The sequence below is a fragment of the Melanerpes formicivorus genome, unplaced genomic scaffold (genome assembly GCF_026170545.1).
Source record: "Melanerpes formicivorus ecotype bairdi unplaced genomic scaffold, bMelFor1.0.p_v2 SCAF_65, whole genome shotgun sequence".
In the NCBI taxonomy this organism is placed as follows: Eukaryota; Metazoa; Chordata; class Aves; order Piciformes; family Picidae; genus Melanerpes; species Melanerpes formicivorus.
The window spans coordinates 3,317,095-3,344,268 of NW_027142417.1; the positions used below are offsets into that span (position 1 = coordinate 3,317,095).

The following is a 27,174-nucleotide window of genomic DNA, read 5'->3' on the forward strand; positions in this document are numbered from 1 at the left end:
AACAGACTGCTCAGCCGCAGCTTTCAGGCAGGTGAAAAGCAGAGCATGAAGAGCAGGACTGAGGGTGAGCAGGAAGAGCAGCTCCAGATAAACACTAAACACACCAGTGCACAACTGCCTGTGAAACAGGATTTCCTCCAGGCTTCTGGGAAGTACTTACAACATCCCCCACACGAAGTGACACGTGCTGCAGTCTGCTGCTGAAGGGTGTTTGGAGAGATGAAAGTCCCTTACCTGTGCTGCTGCTGCCCAGAGCTCCTTGGCCTCCCATCATCCCCTCAGTCCTGCCCATCAGCCCCGGCTGTGGGATCACCGAGTAGGGGCTGCTGGCTCGGATGGGAGGGAAGGTTCCGGCACCCGCTGGGTTCTGCAGCGTAATGTCCAGTGGCAAGTTCTGGTTTGGTAACAACCTGCCCAGCTGCCCTGCTCGAGGGTTATTAAAAGCTAGGCAGGAGGAGGAAAGAAAAAAGCAAAGTTACGAGAATGGAAACTTGTTAAAAATGAAGAGAAAGGCCTGAGCCCAGGCCACCTGCTCACCCACACCCCAGTCCTGTCCTGGAGCAGCCCTCCCTGGCACTTCAGCCTCAGCTTCTAATGGGACTAACTGGGTCCTGCCAAAGCCCTCCCAGCAGCCGTGGCTGCAGCTGGGTACGTTCCATGACTTTGGAGGGTGCCCTCTGAGGCTCCTCAGAAGGCACCACTCCCAGGGTGCTGTGTCCATCTGCCAACACCTCCCTGTGTGTGTCAAAACGTGGCCGCAGATGGCGCTGTCACCACACAAGAGTGAGCCAGGGCCAGCTGTGCCACCACACAGCACCTGAGCAGGGCCAGAAGATCCCCAGCTATGCCACTACACAAGTCAGACCGGGATGGGGAACTCCTCAGCTATGTCATCAGGCAAGACAGGACCAGGATGAGGAATTCCCTAACTAGGTCATTATCCAAGACCAGATCAGGACCAGCTCCCTGGTTCCTCCCTGGCAGACCCAGGGGCACCACCACACTCTGGGGGTTCCCAGGGTTGGCCCAGGCATGCACAGAAGGTGGACTCACTGCTCTGTGAAATCCTCATGGCTGGTTTCTGGGTGGGCACAGCCGTGCCAGGGCTGCTGTCACTGGTGAGCTGCATGAGGTCGTTGATGATGGCTTGCTTGTCGACTGAGCCCGCAGGCACGCCTGGGCGGCTCTCTGGGAAGAGCTGAGGCAGCTGGCTGTTCTGCAGGTCATCCAGGATCTCCTCCAGGTTATCCAGCTCACTGCCAGGCTGCAACACAAAGCACACCCCCAGGCAGGTCACCATTAGGGTCCATGTCCTACAGCCACCATGCCCACACTGCCTTTGGGGGGCTCCTTGCAGGAGCCCACCATGGAGGAAGCTTAGAGAGCTGTTGGAAGGGGACTGTGCAGGCTCCCTGGGGCTCACCTGCCTTGCATTTGGGGACCCCAGTGTGACACTGGCACCCTCTCCAAGTCCTGGCATCGGGCTGTGGGGATCCACACAACCACACCCCGGGAAGAGGGGGGGATTCTCCCTGCACCCTGCATCTGGTGCTGGCAGCAGGGAGCACTGGGCAAGGGAAGATGGGTCCCTGGAGGTGTAAGCAACATTCCCTCTGGCACAGTCACACCTCTGCTCCCTTTATGACTGACCAGAAGCACACACAGAGCTGCGCCATGGCTACAATTCCCCATGCCCTTCGTTCCAAACCTCCATGCTGAAGAACTCTGCAGGAGTTAACTGGGAGGAAACATCTCAGTGAGGTTCTCTAAAGTAAAAGCTGTCAGCTAGTTACTAGATTTAGGGATTTGTTTTGCTCACAACTTCCCAAATCACCGAAAAGCACTTCCCTGCAGTGAGACAAAAGCCAGATCCAGGCACGTGCAGCTCAGCAGACAATCATCCTGAAATAAAACCTGGGAAACCCAAGCCCAGCCTATGGTAGTAGCAGTACTGACCTGCAGGCTCTTTTCATGTGGATTGTCACAGCTTCTCTGTCTACAAACCTGCAGGATTCAAACCCTCTGCCTGGAAATGATTACAAGGGAATTCTCCAATCCTAAACCTTTCAACAGGGCAATGGCTACCAACAGGCAGTCCTGTCCCAGCTACCAAGTCATGCAGGAAACACCTCACTGCAGCATTTATACCCCAAACCTGCCCCAAATCAGCTCCTCTGCTAGGAAATGTGCCATGACAGAAGGGGCAGAGGGCAAGCAGCCAGCCCTGATGATGGGGAACTGAGAAATGACACCACAGAGGTGCCCACAAGCGAAACCTGATCTCTGGTGCGAAAGAGGAAGGAGTTTACTCCACCAAGAGGCAGCACGTGGGGGATCTGGGTGTTGGTGTTACTGGAAATCACAGAACCAGAGGGCTGGGAGAGATTTAAAGCCTCAAGGTAAAATCAGTGTCTGTGACTCCCTACAAAAGTCCCTAGAGAAGTGCCAGAACATCCAGAGCTGGATGAGTTGGTTCCAGCCCTCTGCCACCAGCTCTAGTTCTCATGCTCAGTGTTTGTACGTTGCAGGGGGGGTGGGGGGAGGGCTTTTTGGGGTCTCTTTTCCTTCCCACTTTCATTTTTCTTTTCTCTCTTTCTTTTTTTTTTTTAATTAGCTACCTATTAACTAACTATGGCTGCTGCAATTCTCTGTTTGAACATTAATGCAAAAGACCCCAAAGCCTCAGCTCAAAGCCAGAGGAGAACACATCCAGCCGAGTGTGTCAGAGAGTGCAGCCCCCAGGATGCTCTTAGGTGGCAAAGAAAGGCCAAATACAGCAGATGTGCTGCCTCAACACAGCTGCACAACTTTTCTCCTTTGGCTTAACACAGCCAATACCCAGGACTCCATCTTTATCCCTTGGTGAGGTTCTCAGCTGCAAAGGCCCTGGGACAGATCCAGCACTGACAGCAAACTGCTGCAATGGCCCAAGCCCTTCCAGCCCTGAGGGCACCACTGTGCAGAACACTGCATTAAAATATTGACTTGGTTACCACACTGGGACTTCCCCTGACTCCTGGTCTGTGTTTATTTTGTTAATGGGCTACACTGAATTTCATGTACACAGCAGACACACCTTTGCCTCCCTGTAAAACAATTATTTGTCATGAATGAAAAGCACAGCGGCCTGGCCCGGTGCTAAAGCAGCAGAGCAAGGCTGCGGCATACATAGCTTCACTATCTCCAGGCAAGGTGATCACCACAGCCTGCGCAGGACACCCAGTGCCAGAGGCCAGGAGATGAATGGTGCTCAGAAACCCCTGCCCAGCACTCAGCACTGGCAGAGTCAGTGCTAGCTGCTGACAGAGCTGCTGCCTGCTCTGCTCAACGGCAGCTCCACCTCCTGAAGTTGGCTTTACAGAAGTTGCTGCGTCAAAGCCTAGCTTCCACGGGCTGTGGAGGGCTGGGTAAGCTCCTGAACTCTCCAGGGATCCACCACGGGCAGTGTCCATGGCTTGCACCAGGAGCTGCATTCTGAACTTCACAGGTGGACACTGGTCCTCTGTGACAGAGGAGAACTCCTGGTGCTGACAGCAACAGTCCTGCTGCTGCTGGTGCTGCACCAGAGCCTCCCAGCAGGCAGCTCTGATCCTCTCCCCCACAGCTGCCTTAGCTGGAGCAGCCCTAGAGCCTGACAGCCATCATCCCTCCAAAGGGGGAAGAGGTGGCACTGGAAATGCTCTGCCACCTGAGAAAGGCCTCCTGCTGCTGGCTGCTCTCTGCAGAAGCTGTGCTGAACATGCTACCTAGCAGGTTGCTATTTTTAGTGCAGTGGAGCACTTCAAAGCATTTCCTGCCCAGAAAGTCACACCAGAAGCAAAAGGAGACAACGTCACAGCTCTGCTGGCCCCTGGCACCCCAGTGCCCCTCCAGAGCCATCCCGCTGCAGCTCCCAGAGAATCTGCAGGCTGGTGACCACTCCTTAAAAGCACAACCCCCAGGGGACCAGAGGCTTTCAAGAGCCCTGCAAAAGAGGCAATGCAGAGAGACACTGTGATAGAGGTGCCCCAACACACGGCTCCAGCACGTTAGGGAGGAAGAAGGGGGGGAAGGACGCAGGAGGATGGAAGAATTTAGCACAAGAATCTGTGTTCTGCTCTTGTACTAAATAGTTCCAGCTTTGATCTAAATTTAGGCAAGGAGCACTTCCTGTGGGAGACATCTCTAGAGCTGAAGACTTCTTCATGCTAAATATTTTCAGTGATTTTCTAATTGGGGTAAAGTGGTTATTTGTTTGAAGGCCCAGCCTTCAGCCAGACAAATGCTGACATTATTTCATATTCCCCACCACTTCCTCTGCTGCTCCACGCTGGACTCCTGTTGATTCAGCTCCAGGTTCCACTGCATTTTAAGTAGCTTTTAAAACTCTGTTTACAACCAAGGGGAGCCACAAAAGCCCCTCTGTCACTCTCCAGCAGCCTCCCATCACAGCAGCAGGGTTGGCTTCTCCCAGGGAACCCAAGCCCTGCAGCCTCACCACTCTCCATGGCTCCTGCACTGCTTTGTGCTGCTGTGAACTTCCCCATCCCCTGGAGCTTCCTGCACCTTGGGTTCCCTCTCTCCTGGGAGTCAACCTCTGTCTTCAGATTGGAGGAAAGGGCAATGCATCCATAGTCCATGTTCCAAGCCCCTCAGATCCTGTCCCTCACCTCAGAAACACAAAGTCCAAAGAGCAAAACCAAGCAGACTATTCACCTCCCAAAGGTCACCGTAGTGGGGACCTGCTTTTCAAATGCTTGCAGACACTGAAATTCCCTTCTCCAGGCTTAGTCTTTCCCTTTAGGATGAAACCTTCTCAAGCTAAATCCATTTCCTGTCAGCTCCACAGAGATCATTAAAGAGGAACTTTTCATTCCTTTAGAAAATGAATTCTTGAGGAGTAAACCATCTGAAGGCCTTGATTTTGATCTGCTTGGACAATTTAGATGATTACCAAATCCTACATCTTTGTTCAGTATCAAGCCCTGAAGACTGGAGGATCTCTGCCTTCACCCCAGTGCTGTCCTCAATGTGTAGGATCTGAGCTGGAACTGAAACCTGTTTCAACAGTTCATTGCTGCCACTTTAGCTGTGGGTTTCCTGCTCTCTGTCTCTTCAGCCCAGCAGAGCTCCAGTTCTCAGGAGGATCCAAGCCCTCCCTCTGCAGGCACCACAACACAGCTCAGAACTGAGCAGCCAGGCTGGAGGAGCAAGCCCTGTGGCAATGGGGGGCATCTGACTCAGCTGCCCTCAGAGCACAGCAAGGGCTGGAAACCAACAACTGCTCCTACAGCTGGCAAAGTCTGCTGAAAGGGACGAGGCCTCAGGAGCTTCCTGGATGACCAAGACCTGGGCAAGGCTGTGCCCAGCTGCAGTGGCACCTTTGTCCTCCCCACTGCTCAGTGTTACCCAGCTCCTCCCAGCAGAGCCTGTTCTTTGCACAGGGTGATGGCTGCAGCTTAGGGACACAGCTGGAAAACTCAAGGCTGGATTCCAAAAGCCGCTCACAGCCTCCTGGAGTGTCAGGGAATTGCTCCCAGGGGCAGCTGGGTGGCAGGAACGCAGACCTAGGACATCTCATTCACACACATCACCAAGACCTCTTACCTGTTCGTTGGGCTCAAAGCTCATCTCTTCCTTCTCTGTCCTCATGGCCATCAGCTTTGTGCTGGCAGAGGGCTCTGTCTTGCTGTCCAGCCGCTCCAGTTTGGGGGGCATGTCCGGTAGGCCAATGTCTTTAGTATCATCTTTATCTAGCAAGTAGCGGAGTAGTGCATTATTATTCTTCTTAGGACTGGCTGGCTCCTGTTTGACAGTCACCTCTGAACCAGGAGCTGTGCTACTGGACTCCTGGTTCAGCTCCTTGCCCGTGGCCTCTGCTGTGAGCTTGGCCAGGTCCACAGGAGAGCTGCTGTCCTGCAAGAGTCTGTGCAAAATTTTATGCTTCTCCTTGAGCGAGGTTCCGTGCGCCGAGCCAGACCCAGGCAAGCCCCCCGAGGAGTCCTTGCTGACATCTGCCATGGTGCTGGACAAAGGTGAAGGCTCCATCTGATCCGATTTGGTGGTCAGCAGCTGCAAGAGCTTGGTCTGGCTTTTTCCATCGTGCAGTTTGCTCTGCCCCTCAGGCCGCTCGCTGCCGACGCTGCCCTCGCCCTCCTTCTGCTCTGCCGAATGGCAGCTGCCCTCCGCCGGCCCGGCTGTACCTTCTGACTGCTCCCCATACAGCCCAAAGCAGTCTTTAGAGTCCAGGCTGCCCATCTTGCTCAGCTGGGGAGGGTTCATGTTCACAGGGGAATTCTGTAGGTTTCCCATTTTTAGGTCAGGTGAAGCCAACGAGGCCCCCAGGGAGATGGCGTGGCCCTCGCTGAGGGCCTGGAGCGCGTTCAGGGAGCTGTTGGTGTAGTTATGGCTGTTTCCTGTGCTGCTGCAGACTCCCACCGGCGAATGCAGGCTCCCGGCGGGGGAGAACTGGCTGGGTGGGACTCGGGGGCTTCCTGCCACTCCAGGGCTCACACGATGCCTTGGGGAAAGCATCGAGTTTGGCTGCCCCGGGGTCATGCCAGGGCTGCTCTGTGAGGGGCTGTTCATTTTTAGTGCATAGTTACTACCCTGAGGAGTGGATGCTTGTATGCTCGACACGTGGTTGATTCCCCCTGACCCACCATACCTGCCTGCTGGCATGCCCACTTGTTCCTTTGGGCCATTTATGGCAAAATTTATATTGCTACTGATGGTCATATCCTGACCTGGGTTCCCGCTGCACATGGCCTGATGGGCAGGGCTGCTGGAGCTAATCGGGTTCAGTATCTTCCCCATTCCTTGTCCAGTCAAATCCTGATTCATTCCACAGACATTCTGCTCTCTGTGTGGCAAGGGGCAGAAAAACAACCTGTTAGCACAAGCAGGAAAAGCAGCAGCCCCCAGACTCACCCAGAAACACCAAACACCCCCCCAGGGAGCAGAGGCGGGTGGCCCACAGCTCTCGACGCTGCCCACAAGCAGCACAGCTCCAGCAGCCCAGTGGGAGAGAGGAGGACCAAAAGGATGCCTCACTGGCATGGGGATGTGCAGAGGTTACAACCTCAGACTCACCCCTGAACGTGCCTCTGCATCTGGGCCAGACCTAAGTGGTGGGGCTGGCACTGATGCCAGGGGACTCGTATGCCAGACAGAGCCATGCTGCACAGGCCAGCTGTGCCCAGCTGTGCACTGGAGCAGGCTCTCTGCCCACTGAGTCCAGACTGAAAGGCAAGCAGGAAAGGTCTCATTTCTACACTGCCAGAGTATTTTGATGCTGCTGCAAAGCAGCATGGGAGCCAGGAGGCCTCCTGGATGCTGCTTTGGAAAGGGGAAGGCTCCATCAACAGCCCTCCTGCAGGGACCTTCAGGAGAAGAGGAGGAGAAAGGAAAAACCCACACAGGGGAGCTTAGACTCATTCAGAGATGGAGGCTGTAAGAGAGAGGAAAGAGAAGAGAGACAGACACAGAGAGGAAAAAGCTCCTGTGAGAGCACCTGAGGGTCACTCCTCCTTCCCCCAGTGGATGCTAATCAGTTTACAGCAGGATGCAATCCACTTCTCCTGTGCTCAACCTCAATCAGAACTATGAGAGATATTCCCAAATGCTAAAAGCTATAAAAGAGACAGAGTCAAGTAGATTAGGAAGGGACAAAATGAGGTTCTGAGAAAAATCAAATCAGCTCTGGACTTCCAAACCCAAATACTAATGGAGCATCCCTAATATGAGCCAGAAGCCATCCCTGCTGGCACAGGAGCTGTGCAGCCATTGTGCTAAAGCAGAAGTGAAGGACTGGAGTACACTGGAGTCCTGCACCTGGTCCCTTTGGTGCCATGGCAAATGTGAAGAGATTCAGCTGTGAGGAGGTGACTTTTAAACACCTTATTACAAACACAACAGCATCAGTGCTCTGCTAACAGCCAGCAGTGTCTGCAATTACCATTCCTGACTTAACGGGGCTTGTTTAAATTTAAAGCTTGTTCAGCAGCCTGCAGAGAGCAGATCTCAGGCAGCTTTTGGCTGGACCAACCTCCACATTCACAACCTCTGTGAAATGGTTTCACTTTAAACTCCATTCAGAGCTGTTTTCCTCCTTTCAAGAAAAGTGATGCTGTGGATGCAGTGGAACAACAGAGTCATTAAAGTCAGCCAATAAAGCTGAGAGAACACTGACAAAACCAGTAGCAGAAGCAGTGAGTGTGTGGGGATTGAAGAAAAAGAGTTAATCACTTTTGAGTTCATTCAGACTCTGTGCTGAAGCTGTGAGCTCAGTGATTCCTCACCCTAGACCTGAACATGCTGCTGCCTGTGCCTCTGCACAAACCACTGGCAGGGGTGGCTACCACCCCAAGCACCAGAAGGACAAGGAATGAAGAGCCAAGGCTTTAAAGCAGGCAGTCTGTACAATGCTGTTCCAAGGGTCACAGCACACCGTACAGAGTGCCCAGACTCAGCAGCGATTCCATCTGCCCAGCCCTGCCAGATCCAGTGCCCTGTGGAAGCTGCCTGGTGTCTGCTGGGCAAAGGGCAGGAAATGAAATACTGACATCAAGAGCATGAGATGCAAGGAGATCTTGCATGTGTAAGGGGAGATGGTGATGTGCAAGTCCAGCAGGCCACTTCCGACCCCTCAGCTGCCCTCACAGCCCCCTCCTGCTGTAAGCACCAACCCCAAGCACCGATTTGGTTTCACACCACCAGCTCTGGCTCAGCTGAACACCCACCAGCCTCAGCCATGCCCCTGGCGGCTCTGCAGCTGCCTGTCTCTGCAGGGCCGTGCCCAAGCAGTCAGTTACCTGTGGAGCATGTGCAGGGAGATGACGAGCTGGGGCTCGCTGGTGGTCTGGGAGCGGATGAGCTTGCTCTTGGTCTGGGCCGAGACGATGGTGCCGTCGGACAGCGAGAAGCGGTACATGGGGCTGAAGGCCAGCCCCTGCCGCAGCACTGCGGGCAAGGAGAGCAGGGGTTACAGCACAGCCACAGGAGAGTGCTGCCCTACACCCACCAGCACTGGCACCAGGAGGCTGTGCCAGGGCACACAAACCAGCCAGACATGTGTCTGTAGAAGGGATCCTGCGTACCAGGGATGAGCAGCACAGACGCTCTGAGAAGCCCTCGTGCCCGTGTCCCTTCTCGTCCTGCATGTGTCTGTCCCCTTTTGCTCCTCAGACATTCCCCAAAGGTGTCATCTACACCACGATGACCACCAGAAACACCCTGATCTGCTGCCACCAGCCTGCTCAAGCCCCCTCGTGACAGCTACTCTCACCACTGCTTCCTTTTAGCTAGTACGTAAACCTCTGCAGGGTACAGCCAGAAGCGAGGCCAGGAACGAGGGATTAGTACTTTTAACAGAAGAAATACAGAATTATACAGCAGAAATAAGTGACAAACACCAATACTGCTATGCCCACAGCAAGCTGTGCTGCCCTCCCCAGCACTAGACCTGGCTGCATTTCAGCTCTGCAGCCCTGAGGCTTTCAGTGTAAATCTGAACCGCAGCAAATTCAGTTCTCTAACTTCTGTAGACCCCTGTGACATGGAGAGCAAATTCTCACACCTCTGTCCTATTGCTCACTCCCTGCCACTGCTCCTTGGCAGCTCCCAGACCAGAAGCTGGCACATTAGGATTGCAGAGATGGCAGCAGGGCACCACTTCAGAACTGTCCTGTCACTGTTCAAGGCAAAAGCAGGCCTGGAGCCCTGGGAGTGCTTGTAACTTCCTACCTTTTCACTCACACACTGGCTGTGGTTTCAGTTTCCTTGTGACTTTTTTCTTAATTAATAGCTCTCATCTGATCTGCACCCTGTGGGCTGTCAGCACTTCCTGACTAAGGCAATGCAGGGCTGCCCAGCCTGGCTTTGCTGCAGCCTCTGCAGAGCCCCCAGATCCTCAGCCTGGCTTCCCTCCCCTGCCCCCCACACTGCTATACATTGTTCTGCCAGGGTTTAAAGTATTATTTAGGCAGTGAGAAAACAGGAAGCACAATTTAAACAACCAGAAGGGGATTTTCAGAGTAAAAATGTAAAGAAAAACAAAACCCTACAACTGAAACAATCTGGAGGCGAATTTCGCTGCTGGGGCTGTCATTGTTCCAGCTCAACCTCTGGGCACTGCAGGGCCAGGGCTCTGAACTGCACCATATCCACACCAGGAAATTCCAGCACTCAATGCCAACAGGATACAAGTGAAATCTCGACTTAAATCATTTTCCAAATGAATTCTTTAAGCAAACAAAATGCTTCCCCATTCCTCTGCAGGAAATGCTGTTTTGCTGACCCTGGCCAATAAAAACTTGCCACAGATGCTGCCCTTTATGCTGAGTGTCAAGCTGCAAGGCTTGTGGGGTTTATTGCTTACCAACTGGTTCACACTAAGTACATGCAGGGGATCATCACTTTCCTTGCTTTTACTCTCAAGCCAGAATGACTTTAAAAACTGCAAACCCCATTTTGGTTTCTCCTGGCAGATGTGGCAGCAAAATTCCTTTCTGCAGTGAACTGCAAGGGGTGAGCTGGGGCTCTGAAGAACCACAGGCCATGAATGTTTTGGTGGGCAACACACAAAGGTCTTCCTTTCTGAAATAACTGATGGTTTGAAGATGTAGAGCACCCTCCAGCATGGCACAGTGTAACCAGCAGCAGGACACAGCAAGCAGGAGAGAGGTGCAAAACCACTCCAGAGACACAGGCAAAGCAGCTCGAGAAAGGGACTGGCAGCAGCTCCTGATTGTTCCAGAACATAACAAAGAACACAACCAAGAGATGCAAATGAGAAAGTTTAAACCAGAAAGTGCCAAAGCCCTGCCAGCTAACCTTCCTGGTGATGCCTCTTGGCAAAAGAGATTTCTCCCTCGTGCTGTGAATGGAACCTCTGGATGCACCTCCTCACCAAATCCTCCCAGCCAGGCTTCATAGCTGCTCGCATGGTACTCGTGTCCAGGGAAGTTATTTTGCCTGAAATGAGACAAAGCATTTGTCAGAGCAGCTTCTCCTTGAGGCAACCCAAGCCCCAGAATGATGAAGGCCTCCAGTGCACATACCTTGTAAATCCTGGCGAGTAGTAAAGCTCTCTGAGGAAGGCAGAAGTGGTCTTTCCTTCATTGGAGCTCTTCTTGCAACACAAATCAAGCAAGACTGCAAATCTTTGAGAGAAGAGCTGCTTCAGGAATTTACAGAGAAGGAGATTTTGTTTCCATGAAGAATTCAGAAGTGTTTTTAAGAAGTTTTTTGGAGTCTTTTTGGGCCAAAAGGACCGATTTTTGTCCTGACAAAAGCACATCCTCAACTTTGTACACCTTCATTATTTCTTACATTAACCAACACAGGAGAGCTGGGTTTAGCTCTCTTGCTCAGAAGCAAAGTGGTGAGGAATTCCAGCACAGCCTATCACTATTAGCAGGGATTTCTGCTGCACCTCTCAGCAGGCAAGAGAGGAACAAGGAGAGAAGAGCACACTCCTCCAATACTCACCACTTCATGCCTCCTGAGCCACTCTTGTGACACACACCCCAGTGCTTGCTGTCCCTGAGAAAGCAGCTTCACAATGACCCATTTTTACTTATCTGAACACTTAGATACAGTCTGAGGAAATTTATCTGCTGAAGTTGTAGATGACAAAGGAAACAGCCAACCACAATTGTCTTCAAATTCTAAGAACTCACAGAATCCTCCATCGAAACTTTCCTGCCAGTCAGCTCTGACTGCAGTGGCACAGACCCAGGGGACCTCCTACAGGGAGCTGAGGTTCTCCCCATTCCAACTGGGTTAACAAAGAGGTGCAGGCAAGCAACACACTCCTGATCCCAGAGGGAAGGCCACAAACTCCCAGCTGGAGTTCACTGCATCAGCTGCAGTAAAAATGCTGACCCACAACAACACAGCAACTGGGAACACAGGCTGCAGGTGGTCATTACCTTCCCCATCCTCCTTGAAGGAATTTGGTTGAGAAACAGCAAAGCACTGCATAGTTTCATATTTCTGGTGTGCTTCCTGGCTGTCATGGCCCTCCTCAGAGTCAGCCAGGGGCTTCACCAGCATGCGGCAGTTGAAGGTGTGGCTGTTCCGCCTGGGAGCGTCTCCGGACCAGGATCCTCCATTCACTGTGCAAAGCAGAGGGCAGAGTCAGAGCCAGTGGGCACAGCCACCTCTGCTGCCCACCCACAGCACACTGACCAGGACACCAGCTCCACTCTGACTCCAGAGCCTCCAGCAGCACAGAAGGAAGTAAACCAGAACACTCTGATTTAAGAGCATGGCTGCTTTGTTCAGCTCTCAGGACTCTGGTCGAGGGACTTGGGGCAGCAGAAAAGCAGGACGGAAGTATAAGGCCTGGGGGGGTAAAGGTGACCCAGCCCAGTGAAAGGCTTCTGGGCAGATCAAGGTCATTCATGTACCTGGAAGAAACAAGGCAGCATGCAGGCTCTGTCCAGAGAGTTCAGAAGGGATCAACACAAAGCAGACAGCAGCACTGTGTGAGGATCTGTGTCTGGGTCCCAAAGAGCAAAGACAGGAGCTGCTGTGCACCTCTGAACCAGGAAGCAACACAACTGGGAACACACTGAAATGCAGCTCCAGCAAGGGAGAATGAAGGGATGGGAGTGACCTGGGTGCAGCAATGGATAAAACTAAAGCCTAACACTGTGCTTAAGACAAGTAAAAAAGGAAACACAATCCTGAGAGGCACAAATATAGGCACTGGACACCAGTCAGAGGCAATTAATGTAACACCAGATGTGGAAAGAGCAGGGTTGTGTTTAAAACACTCTCTGCTTGCCCCCTTCAGTCACAAAGAGCACCAAAGGCAGCAGTTTGTGGGGGTTAGCCACTTGCATGTTTGATTCTCTCAGGGTCTGTAAAGGGAAGCAATGAAAAGCTGCAGTGAAATGCACAATGCTCTGTAAAGCTCTGCAAGTAAAGGAGGTGCCCAGCACTGCAGGGGACTGTGATGCATCTGTGAACCCTTGGAAGAGCTCTGGTGAGAAAACATCTCTGTGCTCCCATGGGACTCTGGAAACTCCCTGGACAGAATGAGTGGGAATGAGAAACCGCAAGATAAGATGGGAGGCCACCTGGACTAGCTTAACAAGAAACTACAGCAATAACTATGGCTGACCCATGAGAATCTTGAGACAAGTTCATTAACCAATTGCAGGCAGCCACACTAACACTACACACAATACATGAGTTGTGTGCTGGAATAAACCAGTTCGCTTTTTGCCTTCTACATGCGCCGCTCGTGTTTGATTCTTGTCGCACAGACCCTCACCTTATCCCCACCCCGACCCCTGTACAGCGACACAGCACTGACTCTGCCTTTCCATCTCCTCCAACAACCAAAGACAACTGCAGCCAACACAAACAGCTTTTGAAATAGAAAGGGTAAAGATTGGTGAAACTAACCCCACTGAAACAGAAACTCTAGCATCAGGCCTGCTCTGATTTCTCTCTTCTCTTCCCCCTCCCTCGCACCATTCCTGGGATAATCAGCCCAGAGAGAGAACTGAGAGCTCACACAGCTAAGTCTTTATTGAGTCCCTCTGGAGATGCCTTATAAACATCAACCAGCAGTTACTAAGAGTAACCTTCCCAAAGCAGAGTCTGGCAGGAGTGGAGGGTGCTGCTGAGAGCAGTGTGGGTCACTCGTGCAGCCTTAGGTACAGCAGAAACAGACGGAGCACTCGCGGGGAGACCGCAGGCAGCAAGCAGGACACCAGCAGCTGAAAGGCTGAGTGATGAAACAAGAGCTGAAGGAGTGATGGTGTGAGGTGAGGAAAGGAGACACACCTAAGGACTTTGGCAGCAGGATTTTGACAAACTCGTTGTGGTCCCCCACGTGCAGGATGCTGTAGATGCTCGTGTTCATCAGCTCCTCCTGGTTGTACCTCAGGTACTGCGTCACGTTCTCAGACACGAACACCACATTGCCTTCGGGGTTCACCACGAAGAAGAACCCATCCAGAGCCTGGCAGGGAGCAGGGCAGAGAGGAACACAATGCCAGCCGGTCACGTTAATAGCATGGTACCGAGGAAATGAACAGCTGGGTCTCCCTGCAGCCCCCCTCCCCCCCCCCCAGTTTTTACACCCCTGTCTGTAGCAGCAAAGGGCACCTCTCAGCTCCAGCACCCACTCCTGCACCCCAGCAGTGCAAGAGCACAGAGGGTGCACACCTCGCACAGAAATGAGACCCACAGGTGGGAACAAACCAAGCCACTGCCCCAAACCAACCAGCAAACACCACAGGGGGGGCTGCAGTCTCTCTGCCTGCCTATGAGCCTAAGCAGGAATCTTATTTCTGCCTTCAGTCACCCAGCAGAAGGCTGTAGAGAAGGCAGAGCCAGGCTCAATTAAGAGGTCCACAAGGGAAGGATGAGATTCAACAGAGAGAGGTTTTGAGACAGGAAGCTTCATGGAGATACAAAAAAATAATAATTTCACCAGAGGTGGCCAGATGTGGGAAGAGGCTGCCCAGGGAAGCTGTGAAATCTCCTTCCCCAGAGATATTCAGCCCTTGGCTGGGCTCAGGCCTGAGCCACTTGCTCGAGTCAGACCTGCTGGCAGCAGGAGATGGGACCACAGAAGCTCCAGAGGTGTGTCCCCAACGGCCTGAGTTAGTGACTGCCAGAGGGGAGACACAGTGAGAGCTCAACAGGAGCAAGGCAGCTCAGCCAGTGGTTACCAAAAGCCTTCCTGGCTCTAAACCACACAACAAAATGTAAAGTGCAGACTCCTCTGCCTCTACAAATCAAGATAACTTGCAGTCTTCATTGCTCCTGTTAACTGCCACAAATTCCAGTCTCTGACTTTGGTTTCCACCATGGCCTCCCTTTTGGTTTTGATCACTCCTGGCTCCCCCTGTTCATTCCCTTCCTTTGAAGAGCTCCCTCCTCCCCACATGCTTTCCAAGATCCATTACATTTGCCTGCTGACTACTGTTTAGTTTAACTAACAATGATCTACAAGACTTAATTAATTGAGGCTCTAATACAATTTTCTATCAGCAGCTCTGCTATGGATTAGTCCCAGGCTGCACTTCACCACTGCTTGAAGCCAGCACCACCCCTTTGGTTTAGTCCCTTCTACACCATAGCAGCTCCCTGTGCTGCTTGAAGATACCAGGAGCTGGACCTGGCTGAAAACTAATGCAAGGAAACAACCAATAAATGCTGCCCACTTCTGCCCTGAAGTGCTGCCAGAGCTGGTTCCTTTAGCCTGATCCAGGGTTTGTGTTTTATCTAAAGTAACATTTATTCTTCCTTACAGATGAAGCCTGCAGCCAGAGCAGGAATAAACAGTTAGCAAGGGAGCTTTAGCAGATAAGGCAGCAGGCAGGACAGCAGCTGCCATCAGGTTCCCAGCTAACAAATCACCTAACAGCCCCAGTCACACCTCTAGCAGCTGAGCTTTATCAAGCAGCATCCTGGAGTATCAAAGTAACAGCTAAACCCAGACACCTGAACTGAGCAAACTGACACACATCCTGAACAGCTCTCCTAGAGCCTCTCCTGTTCTGGAGGGCAGAGGTGCTGAGATGCTACCCGACAGCCTGGCAAGGACGTGCAGTGCCAGCGAGGTGTCACTCAGCGGGGTGCAGTCAGTGCTCAAGTGTGACAGGGCTCCCAGCTCTCCATGATGTGGGACAATAAAACATGCAGGGCTTGCTGCCAGGTGCAGCCTGTCAGTGGTCACAGCAGCAGGATTCTCTTTCTCTGCAACTCCCCACCCCAAATCAGTTCCATCACCAACAGAAGTCTGCTGCCTGCTCCTCACCGCCACAATCCTGCAGAGCCAGGAGGGCTTCTCCCCCTTGGCTGGTCTTGGGCAGCACCCCTGGCTGCACTCTTTCATTCTATTGCCCTGCTCTTCATTCTAGGGGAGCAGAACTGGCATAAAGAGAGGGTTCTGTGCTCTTCACCTCAAGCATCATTGGCCCAAGCGCATCCTTGTCGATGACACTCTGACCCGTGGACGACACATCTGCTTTTTGCACTTCATCTTCGTTAGCTGCTGCCGCTTTTTCTGCAACAAAGAAGAGGCTGTGTTAGTGCCAGAGCAGGGCTCAGTGACAGGCAGAGCCCCCCAGGACCCAGGCCAGCTGTGGAGGAGATGGAACAGCCTCCTGTAGCGCTTCAGCAGAGGCACAGCCACTGCATTTGCCACACAAACGATTCCAGCTGCTCCTCTGCTGGCACCTTGCTAAAGCACAAACCAGACTCCAGGCAAAGACAAAGGCTCCTTGTGGCAGGGCCACGAGCAAGAGACAGGCTGAAGGGGAATGGAAAGCCCAACCTGCCTGAGGCTGCACAAGGTGTCCAGGGCTGCTGTTTTGCAGGGCAAACACAAGCTCACAAGCTCCTGTCCTGGTGCTGGGCAGCAGTGGGCTTGGGGCTGTTCTTGTGCCCACTCCCCCACCCCTATGCACCTGCACTATCTCACAGCTTTCACACTGCCTCGCTCTCCAGTACACTGCTAAAGGCAGTGCCAGTGCTGCAGCTGAACATCACAGGCAAGAAAAGGATGATGCAGGTTTCTGGAGCATAAAGCCACGTATGACAAAATGTTCTGCAGAGCATCCCAGCTCCAGAGGTAAGGGACAATGGTGCACGCTGGACAGTTCAAATCAAGAGGGTTTCCAGTTCCTCTCAAGTGATGGACTGCATTCATCTCTGTACTCCAGAGACGAGATTGGTGTTTGAAACAAAAGTAATGAAAGTCATAAAACCTCTGCAGAAAACACAGTCTGTAAGTCAATGAAACAAGGACTTTCGTGTTGCTAGCTCTACACTGAAAACATTCCACTGCTTGGCAAGCCACTCTGTAACAGCCAGTGAGAGACTGCCATCCAGAACAGCAAAAGGTGGTTTTACTATCATGCAATAGATTAATAAAGATGACAGCACACCGAAAGGATGGTCATAAAGATTTGTGTTCTCTACAATAACCCAGGAGAGTCACTGCAGGAACTGCTGACAGCACCATGTGAAGAAGCAGCAGAGGGCTTTGGAACACCACCCATAGAGAAAACAAAAGCCTCAGTCACACACTGAAACACACCCAAGCCTCCAGCATCTTCCACTGTCTGCAGATACAGATCCCTGGACTCCTTCCCTGGCACAGGCTAGGGGATCAGTGTGTGCTGCACAGACGCAGCAAAGAGCAGAGCTGGCACCATGTGATGGGACAACACCAAAAGGCTCTAAAAACTGCGAAACAATTCGATAAGATACTAAAAATAGGGCTGAGCTTTTAATAAAGTGGGTGCTGATATCGGTTTCCCATCTGTTTCTGCTAACACGGAGCGCTCCCAGCTTCACACAGCGTAACACCGCCACGGCCAGCAGCTTCCTGCTCCGGCTCCTCAGGGCTCCGGCTCCTCAGGGCTCCGGCCAGCAGCTTCCTGCTCTGGCTTCTCAGGGCTCCGGCTCCTCAGGGCTCCGGCCAGCAGCTTCCTGCTCCGGCTTCTCAGGGCTCCGGCTCCTCAGGGCTCCGGCCAGCAGCTTCCTGCTCCAGCTCCTCAGGGCTCCGGCTCCTCAGGGCTCCGGCTCCTCAGGGCTCCGGCTCCTCAGGGCTCCGGCCAGCAGCTTCCTGCTCTGGCTTCTCAGGGCTCCGGCTCCTCAGGGCTCCGGCTCCTCAGGGCTCCGGCCAGCAGCTTCCTGCTCCAGCTCCTCAGGGCTCCGGCTCCTCAGGGCTCCGGCTCCTCACGGCTCCGGCCAGCAGCTTCCTGCTCCGGCTCCTCAGGGCTCCGGCTCCTCACGGCTCCGGCTCCTCACGGCTCCGGCCAGCAGCTTCCTGCTCCCGGCTGCCCACGGCCGCGGTCAGAAGCTTCCTGCTCCGGCCCCTCACGGCCTCGACCAGCAGCTTCCCGCTCCCGGCCGCTCACCGCCCCGGCGAGCACAGGAGCTGAGCGGGTGGAAAGGGACTGCCCATGGCTGCATTTCCACACAGGGGATGCTCTGCTGGGGGCGGGGGAACCCAGCCCACCCTCCTGGACGTGGCTACCAGGGATCAGGCTTGTCTCAGCTAAATTACAGAGGATTAAACTTCACATGAAATAATTATTAGCTCTGCTCAATTAAGAGCTTAGCCTAGAGACAGAAAAATTTAAATAAACCAGAAGCAGTCCTCGGAGAGCTCCTCCAAAGAACAAACAGAGGCAGTTAGGCAGCGTCTCAGCGATGTGTGGAACGTGGGCATGTTTACGAGGGTGCAAGCAGCACTACAGCAAAACACACACTGACATTTCCAGCAGGGCACTTCCCCGACGCTCACAAACGGTATTTACTTTTCTGCATTAAGAGACAGAAGGGAGAAAACACCTCACAGATACCTGCCAGAGAGCTCAGCTGGGAAGCCTCAAGCTTATTTGCAGCTCATTCGACTCAGAAGGCAAACCTTTGTGAAATCAGACTAGTCCAACAGAAACCTCTTAAGTCAGAGGAAGAGAAGCTAACAGCAACAGTTCGAAGTTTCCTGCTACGGTTTTCCTCCCTGTTTTCCATGCTCCCAGCTCAAGCTCCTTGGGTGTTCTCAGGCTCCTGCCAGTATCCCAAGTGCTGCTGAGGGGCATCACTGTTGGGCTTGTGTTCCAGACCCTCCCTTCCCACAGGTGAGGGCCAGCTGCACACCCAAATACCCCCCACAAAAAAAGCTCTCATTGTGCTGAAACCAGGTACAGAAGCATTGCTCCCTCTGCTCTCTGCAACACCAAAATGCAGTTCTGAAGCAAACAAGAGCTGCAGCTGACACTCTGGCCAGGGCTGCACCTGTGCTCCACAAGTGCTGAGGCATGAGGTCAGCAGGAAGAAACCTGTGACAGGCAGAATCCAGTTTACTCCCCAGCACTGTCTGAAACAGCTTTTCTCAGGTGCTCCTCCCAATTCCTCTTTGGCACGTTCTGGAACTGCTACTGAAATGCCACCGCCAGCTCAAATCACGCCTCCCTCACCTGCCTACCAACAGGGAGCAAACACCAGAGAGATTTCTTAAAAGGGACACTGGAAAGCTCAGCTCTGGAGAGCAGACAACTCACAGGATCAAGAGAGATCCTTGTAACAGCAACAGCAGCATCCCCTAGCAGTGCCTGTAAATGCCAGGCCATGTTTAAGTGTGCAATCCAGTGTCCCAGAGCCCCTGCCCTGAAAGCAGCTCATCCCCTCCATGCACAGCCAGCTGCTCCTGTCTTGCCTTGCCCATGTTTGTCACTCCCTTTACCCTGTGTGGCCCTTCTGATCCCTGCTAAACTACCACGGGAAAACCAAACCCAAACAAACAATGGAGGAAGGTGAAAGCAGCAAGTGGCTGAAGAGCAGGGTGGGTGCAGCACCAGAAGCAGTGCTGGCATCTACAGAAGTGCACCCTGCAAGCTGTGACAGCTCAGCTGCCACTGCACTTTGGAGCTGTGTGACTGGGTGCCCACAGACACCTTCCCTTCCCAGTCCCCCTCGCTCCCGCTGAGGTGAGTTTTCCTCCCTGAAAGCAACTCATTTTTCCAGAGCCCAAGACACAGCAGCTACTTCAGCCATCAGCTTGGAGGGCAGCCTGTGCCACCCCTGTGAGCAGAGCAGGGCATGGTGCAGAGCCTGCCCTTCCATCGCTGCTGGCCAGGAGACACCAGACTCCTGGAGAATTTTTCCCCTAGAAACTACAGATCAGGTCTCACAGGAAAAAGTGCACAAGATCTCAGGAAGGTTTCAGGAGGTAAAACAAGGGAGAATTATGCATCTGCACCAGCCTAAAATTAGCAAAGCTGCCATATGGCTCTGTGAAGCCAGCAGCACCTTCTTATTCATTAGGAAGCATTCTGCTAACATAAAAACACGAGGCCTTCCTGTGCTCTCAGACCTGTTTATCTTTTCACCATTAGTGCAGGCTCCATCAGCAGGCTGCTGAAATCTCCTGCAGTGCACATCACAGAAGCACAGCTGCACTGCTCCCCAGCACCACTGCTCCCTGCAGCACGGCTTCACCAGCTCCCCAGCACAGCCCCCTGGCACGGCCGGGCTGGGCTCCCCTTGCCGCCACAGGGACACCTCCGTGCTCACCTGCCTGCCCAGCCCAGCCCAACTCCAAGAAGCTCTCCTGGCAGTCTCCAAGTGCTGCCCGCTCTCGGGAGATTCACTATCAGTAGCCAGTGCATAGAATTTTCATGGCTGCTGGAAGTGAAGCAAGCAGTGGAGAGGCAGGATGGGCTTGGCAGCAGCAGCAAAGGGAGGCACCAACACAACAGCAACACCAGCTTCGTTTCCCTCAGTAAGTCTGACAGCTCTCCATCACTCTTCCTTTCACATAAGTCAGCAGTTCTCTCACGCAGCACAACTTCTGCAACAAGTCCAGCCTGGGAAATAATTGCCTCCAGCTCAGTTAAACTGGAACAGGGACAAAAATAATGAAATTCAGCTCACCAAGAACAACACTGAAGTGCTGGACAGAAAGGAGCCTGCTGTCCGCCTGTGTTTCAATCAGACCAAGCACACTGTATCCACACACTGCAATGTGCACTTCCCTGCCTCCACCTGGGATGCTCCTCTTCCCCACTCCCACCCTGTCTGTCTCCTCTGTCATCACCACCCCTCTTTGCCCTCAGCAGCCTCTCTCAGAGCTGAGGAAGAGGACCCCTGGCAGCAGTGGCAATGTTCCTCACCCCATGTCTCCTCAGCTGTGAGGATACCTCAAACCACCACATCATGAGTGGGAAGTGGTTGTTCATCTCTTGAACATGGAATTGAAGCTTCCATCAGCATCATCTGCTGAGCCCCTGGACGTGCTGGACATAAACCTGTGCCCAGTGCCCTTTGTTTAAGCTGTATTGTCTCTGCAGTGTGCAGCCTTGGGGTCTGCTCAGAAACAGAGATGTTCCTCTTACTGTAAGGAAGGCAGAATGGAAACCAAAAGCTCCCAAGTGACCCTCAGTTCTTCTGCATGGTACTGTCTTAAAGGAATCTTTAAACCCAAATCCTTTCTGAAGCTGTTTAGAACTCACTTCATGCCTTTCAGCAGAGGCCACGCTACTCGAGGTCTGTCAGCAGCGTGGCTGCTGACGGTGGGGAATCACCACTGGCACTGGTAAAGATGTTCTCTAGAATGGAAAGAGCTTTTTTCATCACCCTGGAACAGTCTGGCTGATCTTGTCAATGATTTACCTTGAGACAACACTATTTTTAATCTCAGTGACACCAATTTGTCCTGATGCCTGCTAACAGCACTGATGGGTACAAATGGGCTACTCTCCATGGACTGAACCTACTCACAGCTTCACTAAGAGCTCCTCCTCTGTGTCAGAGCCATGAAGAAGGCATCAGCACCTGGGCTTAAAGAACTCAGCATGCACAAACACCAGCACACAAACACCAGCACTTTCTCAGTTTCCCAGCCAGCTCTGTCAGTTCTCTGCTGAGAAGAAACTCTGCCCTGCCTCAAACACAGTTGCCCAAAGCAGGGGTGACCAGCAGCTCCTGGCCAGGGAAGCTCCATGTCCTGGGGGTGGGCTGTGCCACAGTGACGAGCTCCTGATGTGGAGCAGGCTGGGAGCGAGGTGGCCCCATCTGCATGGAGTTTGCTGAGCCAACTGGCTTCAGCCAGGAAATGCTGGAGATTAGGGGCTGACTCCAGTCACGTCCCTCCTTGGCACGAGGGCTGGCAGTGCAGCTCTGCAGCCAGGCCCCTGCCTCAGACCAGGGAGAACAGGACCTTGTCCTTCGGTCTGCAACCGACTTGCTGGCTTGCAAACAGGAGCATGAGCGCCTGCTCCTCACCCCTCCCTCACCAACAGATGAGACCTTTGGTATCTGTGTCATTTCCACAGAATGAGGGCTCTGCCCCAGCCTCTGCTTTTAAGGATATTATTGGCTTTTGAGCTAACTATCTAAATTCTGAGCCATTTATAGACAAGTGCTCATTAGGAAAAGAACAGCCCAACCCCCCCCCCACAAACCCAAAACCACTGCAACAAAAAGCCCAACACATCACCAAAAAACCCAACCTAAGACACCAACCCCCATCCTTGGGAAGGGTTTCAGCTATTGAGGTAAAGGCTTTCTGTCCCTTGTCTCCAAGAAAGGAGAGCCACCTGGGAGAGCCTCCTTGCACTGCAGCTCACAGCAGGCCCAGGAAAGCAAATCTCCTCCCTCAGTTACAGTCAATGGAGGCTTTATGGACTGGCTCTGGTAGAGAAAAGCAGCTCACTGTGCATCTTTACAGCCTAGATTGCCAGGTGCAAAGGTGTTTTGAACACTGAGCACCACGCTCTGACGAGCTGAACAAGGTCTAGCCAAAAGCAGCTCCTCCAGCAGCCAGGCAGATGGGGACTCACCTTTCAAGCTTAACAGCAACCACACCAATCCCTGCTACCAATCAGTGCAGCACTCACTGATTCATTAACAACTTTTGTCACATTCCCTGAAACTATTTGGTGATTTCTTACTGCAGCACTAAGAAAAAAACAGCACCAGAGAGCCTACAGTGAAGGGAATCAAAGTGTCACTGCCATGGGGACACCAGGCCCAGAGTTACAGCCACAGCCACACTGAAGGCAAGAGAGGGCAAGACTGGGGAAGAAGTGAACACCATAGGAATTGCTGTTAAAAGGACAAAAAAGAAACCAGCAGGGGCTGGGCACTAAGGGCCTTCAAGAAAAGGCGGAAACAGAATATCCACTCTGCATTAAACACCATTTCTGACAGCTAGTGACAGGAGCACTGCACTCAGGAAGACAAAGGCTTCCTCAGAAATAACTAAAGACAGAAAAACAAACATTCAAATATTTCCTCCAAGCTAAGGAGGTGAAAGGTTTTGTACAGAAGAAGGAAGATGGGAAGAATTTTATGTTATTGGCACAAAATACCTGGATATTTTTCCACTCCACACCAAAACAAACCAAGAGAAGTCTAAATGAGAGTCCCACGGAGCTTTCCAAGCTATGTTTAGAATTCCCAACCTTGGTATCTCTTCCTCTTTGGGCTTTTTTGGGTGCTGGGTTTTTTTCATTTCCAAGTGAATCGATTGTTATTCTGAAGCACACTTCCTCTCCAGGGCTGAACATGGCCCTGAGCTAGTGTGACCCAGAGTGAGCTGTCTCTGGAAGGCCTCTCCCTCAGAAGGGCCACGGGAACTGCAGGCTATTCCAAGGCTTTCTAGGAAACTGTGCCTCAGAAGAACAAGTGCCAGCGAAGGGCTCATGCTCTTCATGCTCAAACATCCTCAGATGCCAAGGGACACTCGAGCTGTCCAGCTGGACCTCTCTGAGGCATCTCAGAACGCTTCACACAGCGACTCCTGCGTCACCCCCAGAACCTCTCCTGAGCTGCAGCAGCCCTTTTTCAGGGCATTCAGAACTCTCGTGGAGGGCTGGGACACCTCTCCAATTTCTTCTTCCCTGTCAGATCAGCAGCACTGCCCAGGCCCACCACACAAGTGCAGGAGCCACATCACTCATGCACAGAATGTCTTCCTTCTGCCCAGTCTGCATCTCCCCTCTTCCATCTTAAAGCCACTGCCCTCTTCCTGTCACTGCACACCTCAGCAGCAAACCTGTCCCCATCTCCCTTCCTGGACCCTGTAAGTGCTGAAAGGCCACAAGAAGGTGTCCCCAGGGACTTCTCCTCTCCAGGCCAAACAACCCCAAGTCTCCAGAGCTGAGTCCAGCATGGTCACAGTGATGTCACACACAGGTGTCTTCAGCTGCTCCTCTCCTAAGCCTTATTAGTTAATTATAACATTGCTGCAGTGTAACTGAGGTGCCCTGCCCTGTGAGTAACAGAAGGCACAGGCCAACGACACACAGCTCCAGCAAGTAAGCAAGCCCCAGGGAATGTCCCACTTGGTGGCTCTGCCTTTCTCCAGAGCCAGAGAAGCAGCTGATGGTTTGCATTACCTGACCCCAACTTAAATTCTCCAGCACATCAGTGCTTCTCTGGAGACATGCAAGCAGTAAAGTCAACAGCCCTGGGTCCTTGGCCAAAAAGCTTTACAATGTGCAGAGGGAGGTCAAAGCCCCTTTCAATGCATCCCCCTCAGCTGCAGGTAGAGGAGACAGCAAACAAGCTCAGTAATAGGTTTTTTTTTTGGGTAAATGTTCTGCTTAAATGGCTTGGATTCACAGCACCAATTCCTCTGACACTTCATTCAGTCTTGAAATCCCATCAGGCTGAAAGCACAGCACACAGAAATAACAACAGCCATGCAGAAGCCCTTGAAAAAATCCACTGCAAGACTCCGTGGTCGAAGTAGCCAGCAGAAAAGGAAGCTTTGGTCAAGAAACTCATCTTCATCTGTCCAAGGACTAACCCACCTCAAAATCCAGATTAAAACTACAGACAATGGTTGCATCTTCAAAAGAGCTTTAACTCCTCTGCTGAACTCAGTCATGTGCATATATTTATAACTTGCTTTCAAACTGCAATGGAGCACACCACAACTGAAGGATCTTTGAAGTGCACACTGTGAGAAACGATCTAGAGATAACAGATGGAGCACTGCAACTATCTATTTGCATAGAAAATAGATCAGGGCACCATTACCCTCAATTAGCTACTATTACTACAGCACAAGCTCTAGCCCAGCAAGCCTGGTATGGAAAATGAACATCAATCAATTTCCCTTCCCTACTCTCATTCCTGGAGCCCACAGCAGTCTCCTTGTCCCAGCAGCAGCTCCAAAGTGTGCTGCTTCCAGAGGCTGGAGGCAGTGTTTGAGCTGCCTGAGCCTTGCTAAGCCACCGGGCTCTGGTGTGCAACCCTAGAAGAGACCCTAGAGCTTCTGAGTAGCAGAACCAACCAATGAGTCTTCACTGACTGAATCCAGGCTGTCCTTGAAGGCAGGCAGGGCAGAGCCTCTGCACAGCCAAGGAGCCCTTTCCACCTGCCCGTGTTAGTGCCGGAGGCTCCTTCAGAGGACTTCTCTGAACAGGGTTTGTGAAGAGGCTGTGTTAAATCCTCTGCATTAAAAAACCAACACACCCCACTGAAGAACCTGAAACTGCCCTAAGCAGTGCTGCTCTCACCTGCCCAGGCAGAGCTGTGCCCCAAAACCCACCTCCCAGAATTTGCACTTTCTAAAGGATTTGGGTTTTCCCTGAAGTAGGAAACACACCAAAAGAAAAGAAATGCAGAACTAATCTTCTGGACCAAGAACAGGAAGAGAAGTGTCATGTTCTCTGGTTTACATTTATGAAGGGCCCTATCTAGAGATTAGAGCAGGTTCAGCTCTATTGTAGTCGAGGATGTGATGTCATCATTTGAGGGACAGGGATAATTTTGTCCACAATATCTATTCATACCAGCTAAGGGCAGCAGAAAGGGGCATGCAGGATGCTTTCACAGCCCCCTCTCCCAGACTGTCCCTATTTGGCATGGATTCTTCATCCACATAGGAGTCTCTAGGTAGTCTTTTCCCCCCAAAGCCATAAGCCAGCTTGACCTTTGTCGGTCCCAGCTGATCTCAGCCGCTGGACATGCACGGATCAGACCAATGGATTTTCTGCCCCTCTCAGCACCTCCTGAACTTTCTGTGAAGCTGTTTTAAAATGCTGGGTATGACACCTCACACACCCTGCTCCCAGTCCATTACAGCATTTTCCACTACTAGCTAATGAAAAACCTGGGAACTTGCTGAAGAGGCACAGGAGAGACTATCAGGTCTGCCAAAAATAAAGCAAGAAGCCCCCAGAAAGCATCCGAAGGCAATTAGCTTCTCCTCTTACCTTGTTCTTTGATCTGACGAATTTGCTTCACAGTTTCTTTCAAGATTGCACATTTGTCAGGTTTAAAGTTAAAGTTGTCAATATCATTAAAATTTGCAAAAATCAGCTCTGCCAGTTCTTCTATGTATTTATTCTCCTGCTCACGATTGCGTTTCTCAGTGCTTCTCTTGGGGCTGCAAGAGGAGTTTGTAACACAGGATTTAATGTCGGCTCACTCGCCTGCTGGCCAGCTCAAAGATCAGCTCAGATGGCTGGAGCAGTTTAACCAACCCAGAGAGCACAGCCCACTCCCACCACAGAAACCTAACTGAGGGCTTGACCCAAAGAAGCCATCCCCTGCCTCTACATGACAAGAGAGTCATGAGCACAGTGGTGCAGGACTGCCTCTGCTCTCACACTGCTGCTGTCCTGAGACACACAAGGTGCAGGACTGCCTCTGCTCTCACACTGCTGCTGTCCTGAGACACACAAGGTGCAGGACTGCCTCTGCTCTCACACTGCTGCTGTCCTGAGACACACAAGGTGCAGGACTGCCTCTGCTCTCACACTGCTGCTGTCCTGAGACACACAAGGTGCAGGACTGCCTCTGCTCTCACACTGCTGCTGTCCTTGCAGCTGCTGCAAGCCTGAGCAATAGGTTTTATGTTCCTGAACACGACACACAAGAAAGGCAGTAAAAAATCTTAGCTTGCCAGAATGGGTGACTGAAGAATCCCAGCAAAGATTAGCCAACAAAGGTTTTTACATCACTTCTGTACCATCCCCAGCATTTGGTATTTTGGCCCTCCCTGGAACCAAACCCCATCAACAACTACCAATAAAAGACAACAGCCTCCATCCCCGTCCCACACCCACAGCACCACAGAGCTACAGCAGCAGAGTTTGGCCCCAGCTCCTCTTTGCCAGAGGGGTCAGTTTGCCATTGTCCAACCCACAAATACCTGCACAGACAAACACATTTCTCTTTCAACACCTTCAGACAGAAAGGTCTGACCTGGGTCCGAGCTGGTCGGGATCCTTGCGCTTTCTTGACTCTGCTCGGGATGGGTCTGGGGTGTTTTCTCCCATACCACTCATCTTGAACACATATCAGCAACTAAAAGGAAGAAAGTGCAAGAAAAGGTTTATGGTGGAAGTGTCCCCTGTTCGTGTTTCCAAAGTTCTCATTCCATGCTCAGCTCAGTTTCACCTGGCAAATCCATCATTCAACATCATTCAAAACAGAGTTTGTTTGAAAGCTCTGTGGCCTCCCACAGCAGTGCACAGAACTCCTGCAGAAGAAAGTCGGTGGTGGCCAAGCAAAGGGTTACCATCTCTTTGTTGTGACCAGTCGTGTAGGAGAGCAGAGTTCATGTCTGGGCTGCTGAATTGTCACAGCAATTTTGCAAGGCTTAATGAGGAAAGACAAAGCAAAGGCCACAGAGCCACAAAGGAAAACACAACAGACCTGAACAGCTGGTATGAAACCTGTACCCCAGCTCCA

The 27,174-nt window shown here is 52.2% G+C and overlaps 1 protein-coding gene across 6 annotated transcripts in view; it reads right to left on the bottom strand.

Moving 5' to 3' along the window:
* NCOA2 (nuclear receptor coactivator 2) overlaps nt 1-27,174 on the bottom strand; it is a 106,725-nt gene that overhangs the window by 18,832 nt on the left and 60,719 nt on the right. For all 6 annotated transcript variants that reach the window (XM_068162544.1, XM_068162548.1, XM_068162543.1 and 3 more), the window contains 11 exons: nt 26,686-26,787; nt 25,692-25,864; nt 15,912-16,015; nt 13,783-13,960; nt 11,913-12,098; nt 11,040-11,141; nt 10,813-10,953; nt 8,793-8,940; nt 5,587-6,841; nt 1,054-1,264; nt 235-444 (listed from right to left, as the gene is read on the bottom strand). In XM_068162544.1, the coding sequence (XP_068018645.1) occupies nt 235-444; nt 1,054-1,264; nt 5,587-6,841; nt 8,793-8,940; nt 10,813-10,953; nt 11,040-11,141; nt 11,913-12,098; nt 13,783-13,960; nt 15,912-16,015; nt 25,692-25,864; nt 26,686-26,768 (2,791 nt within the window). In that variant the 5' untranslated portion in view covers nt 26,769-26,787. The remainder of the gene's footprint in view (nt 1-234; nt 445-1,053; nt 1,265-5,586; nt 6,842-8,792; nt 8,941-10,812; nt 10,954-11,039; nt 11,142-11,912; nt 12,099-13,782; nt 13,961-15,911; nt 16,016-25,691; nt 25,865-26,685; nt 26,788-27,174) is intronic.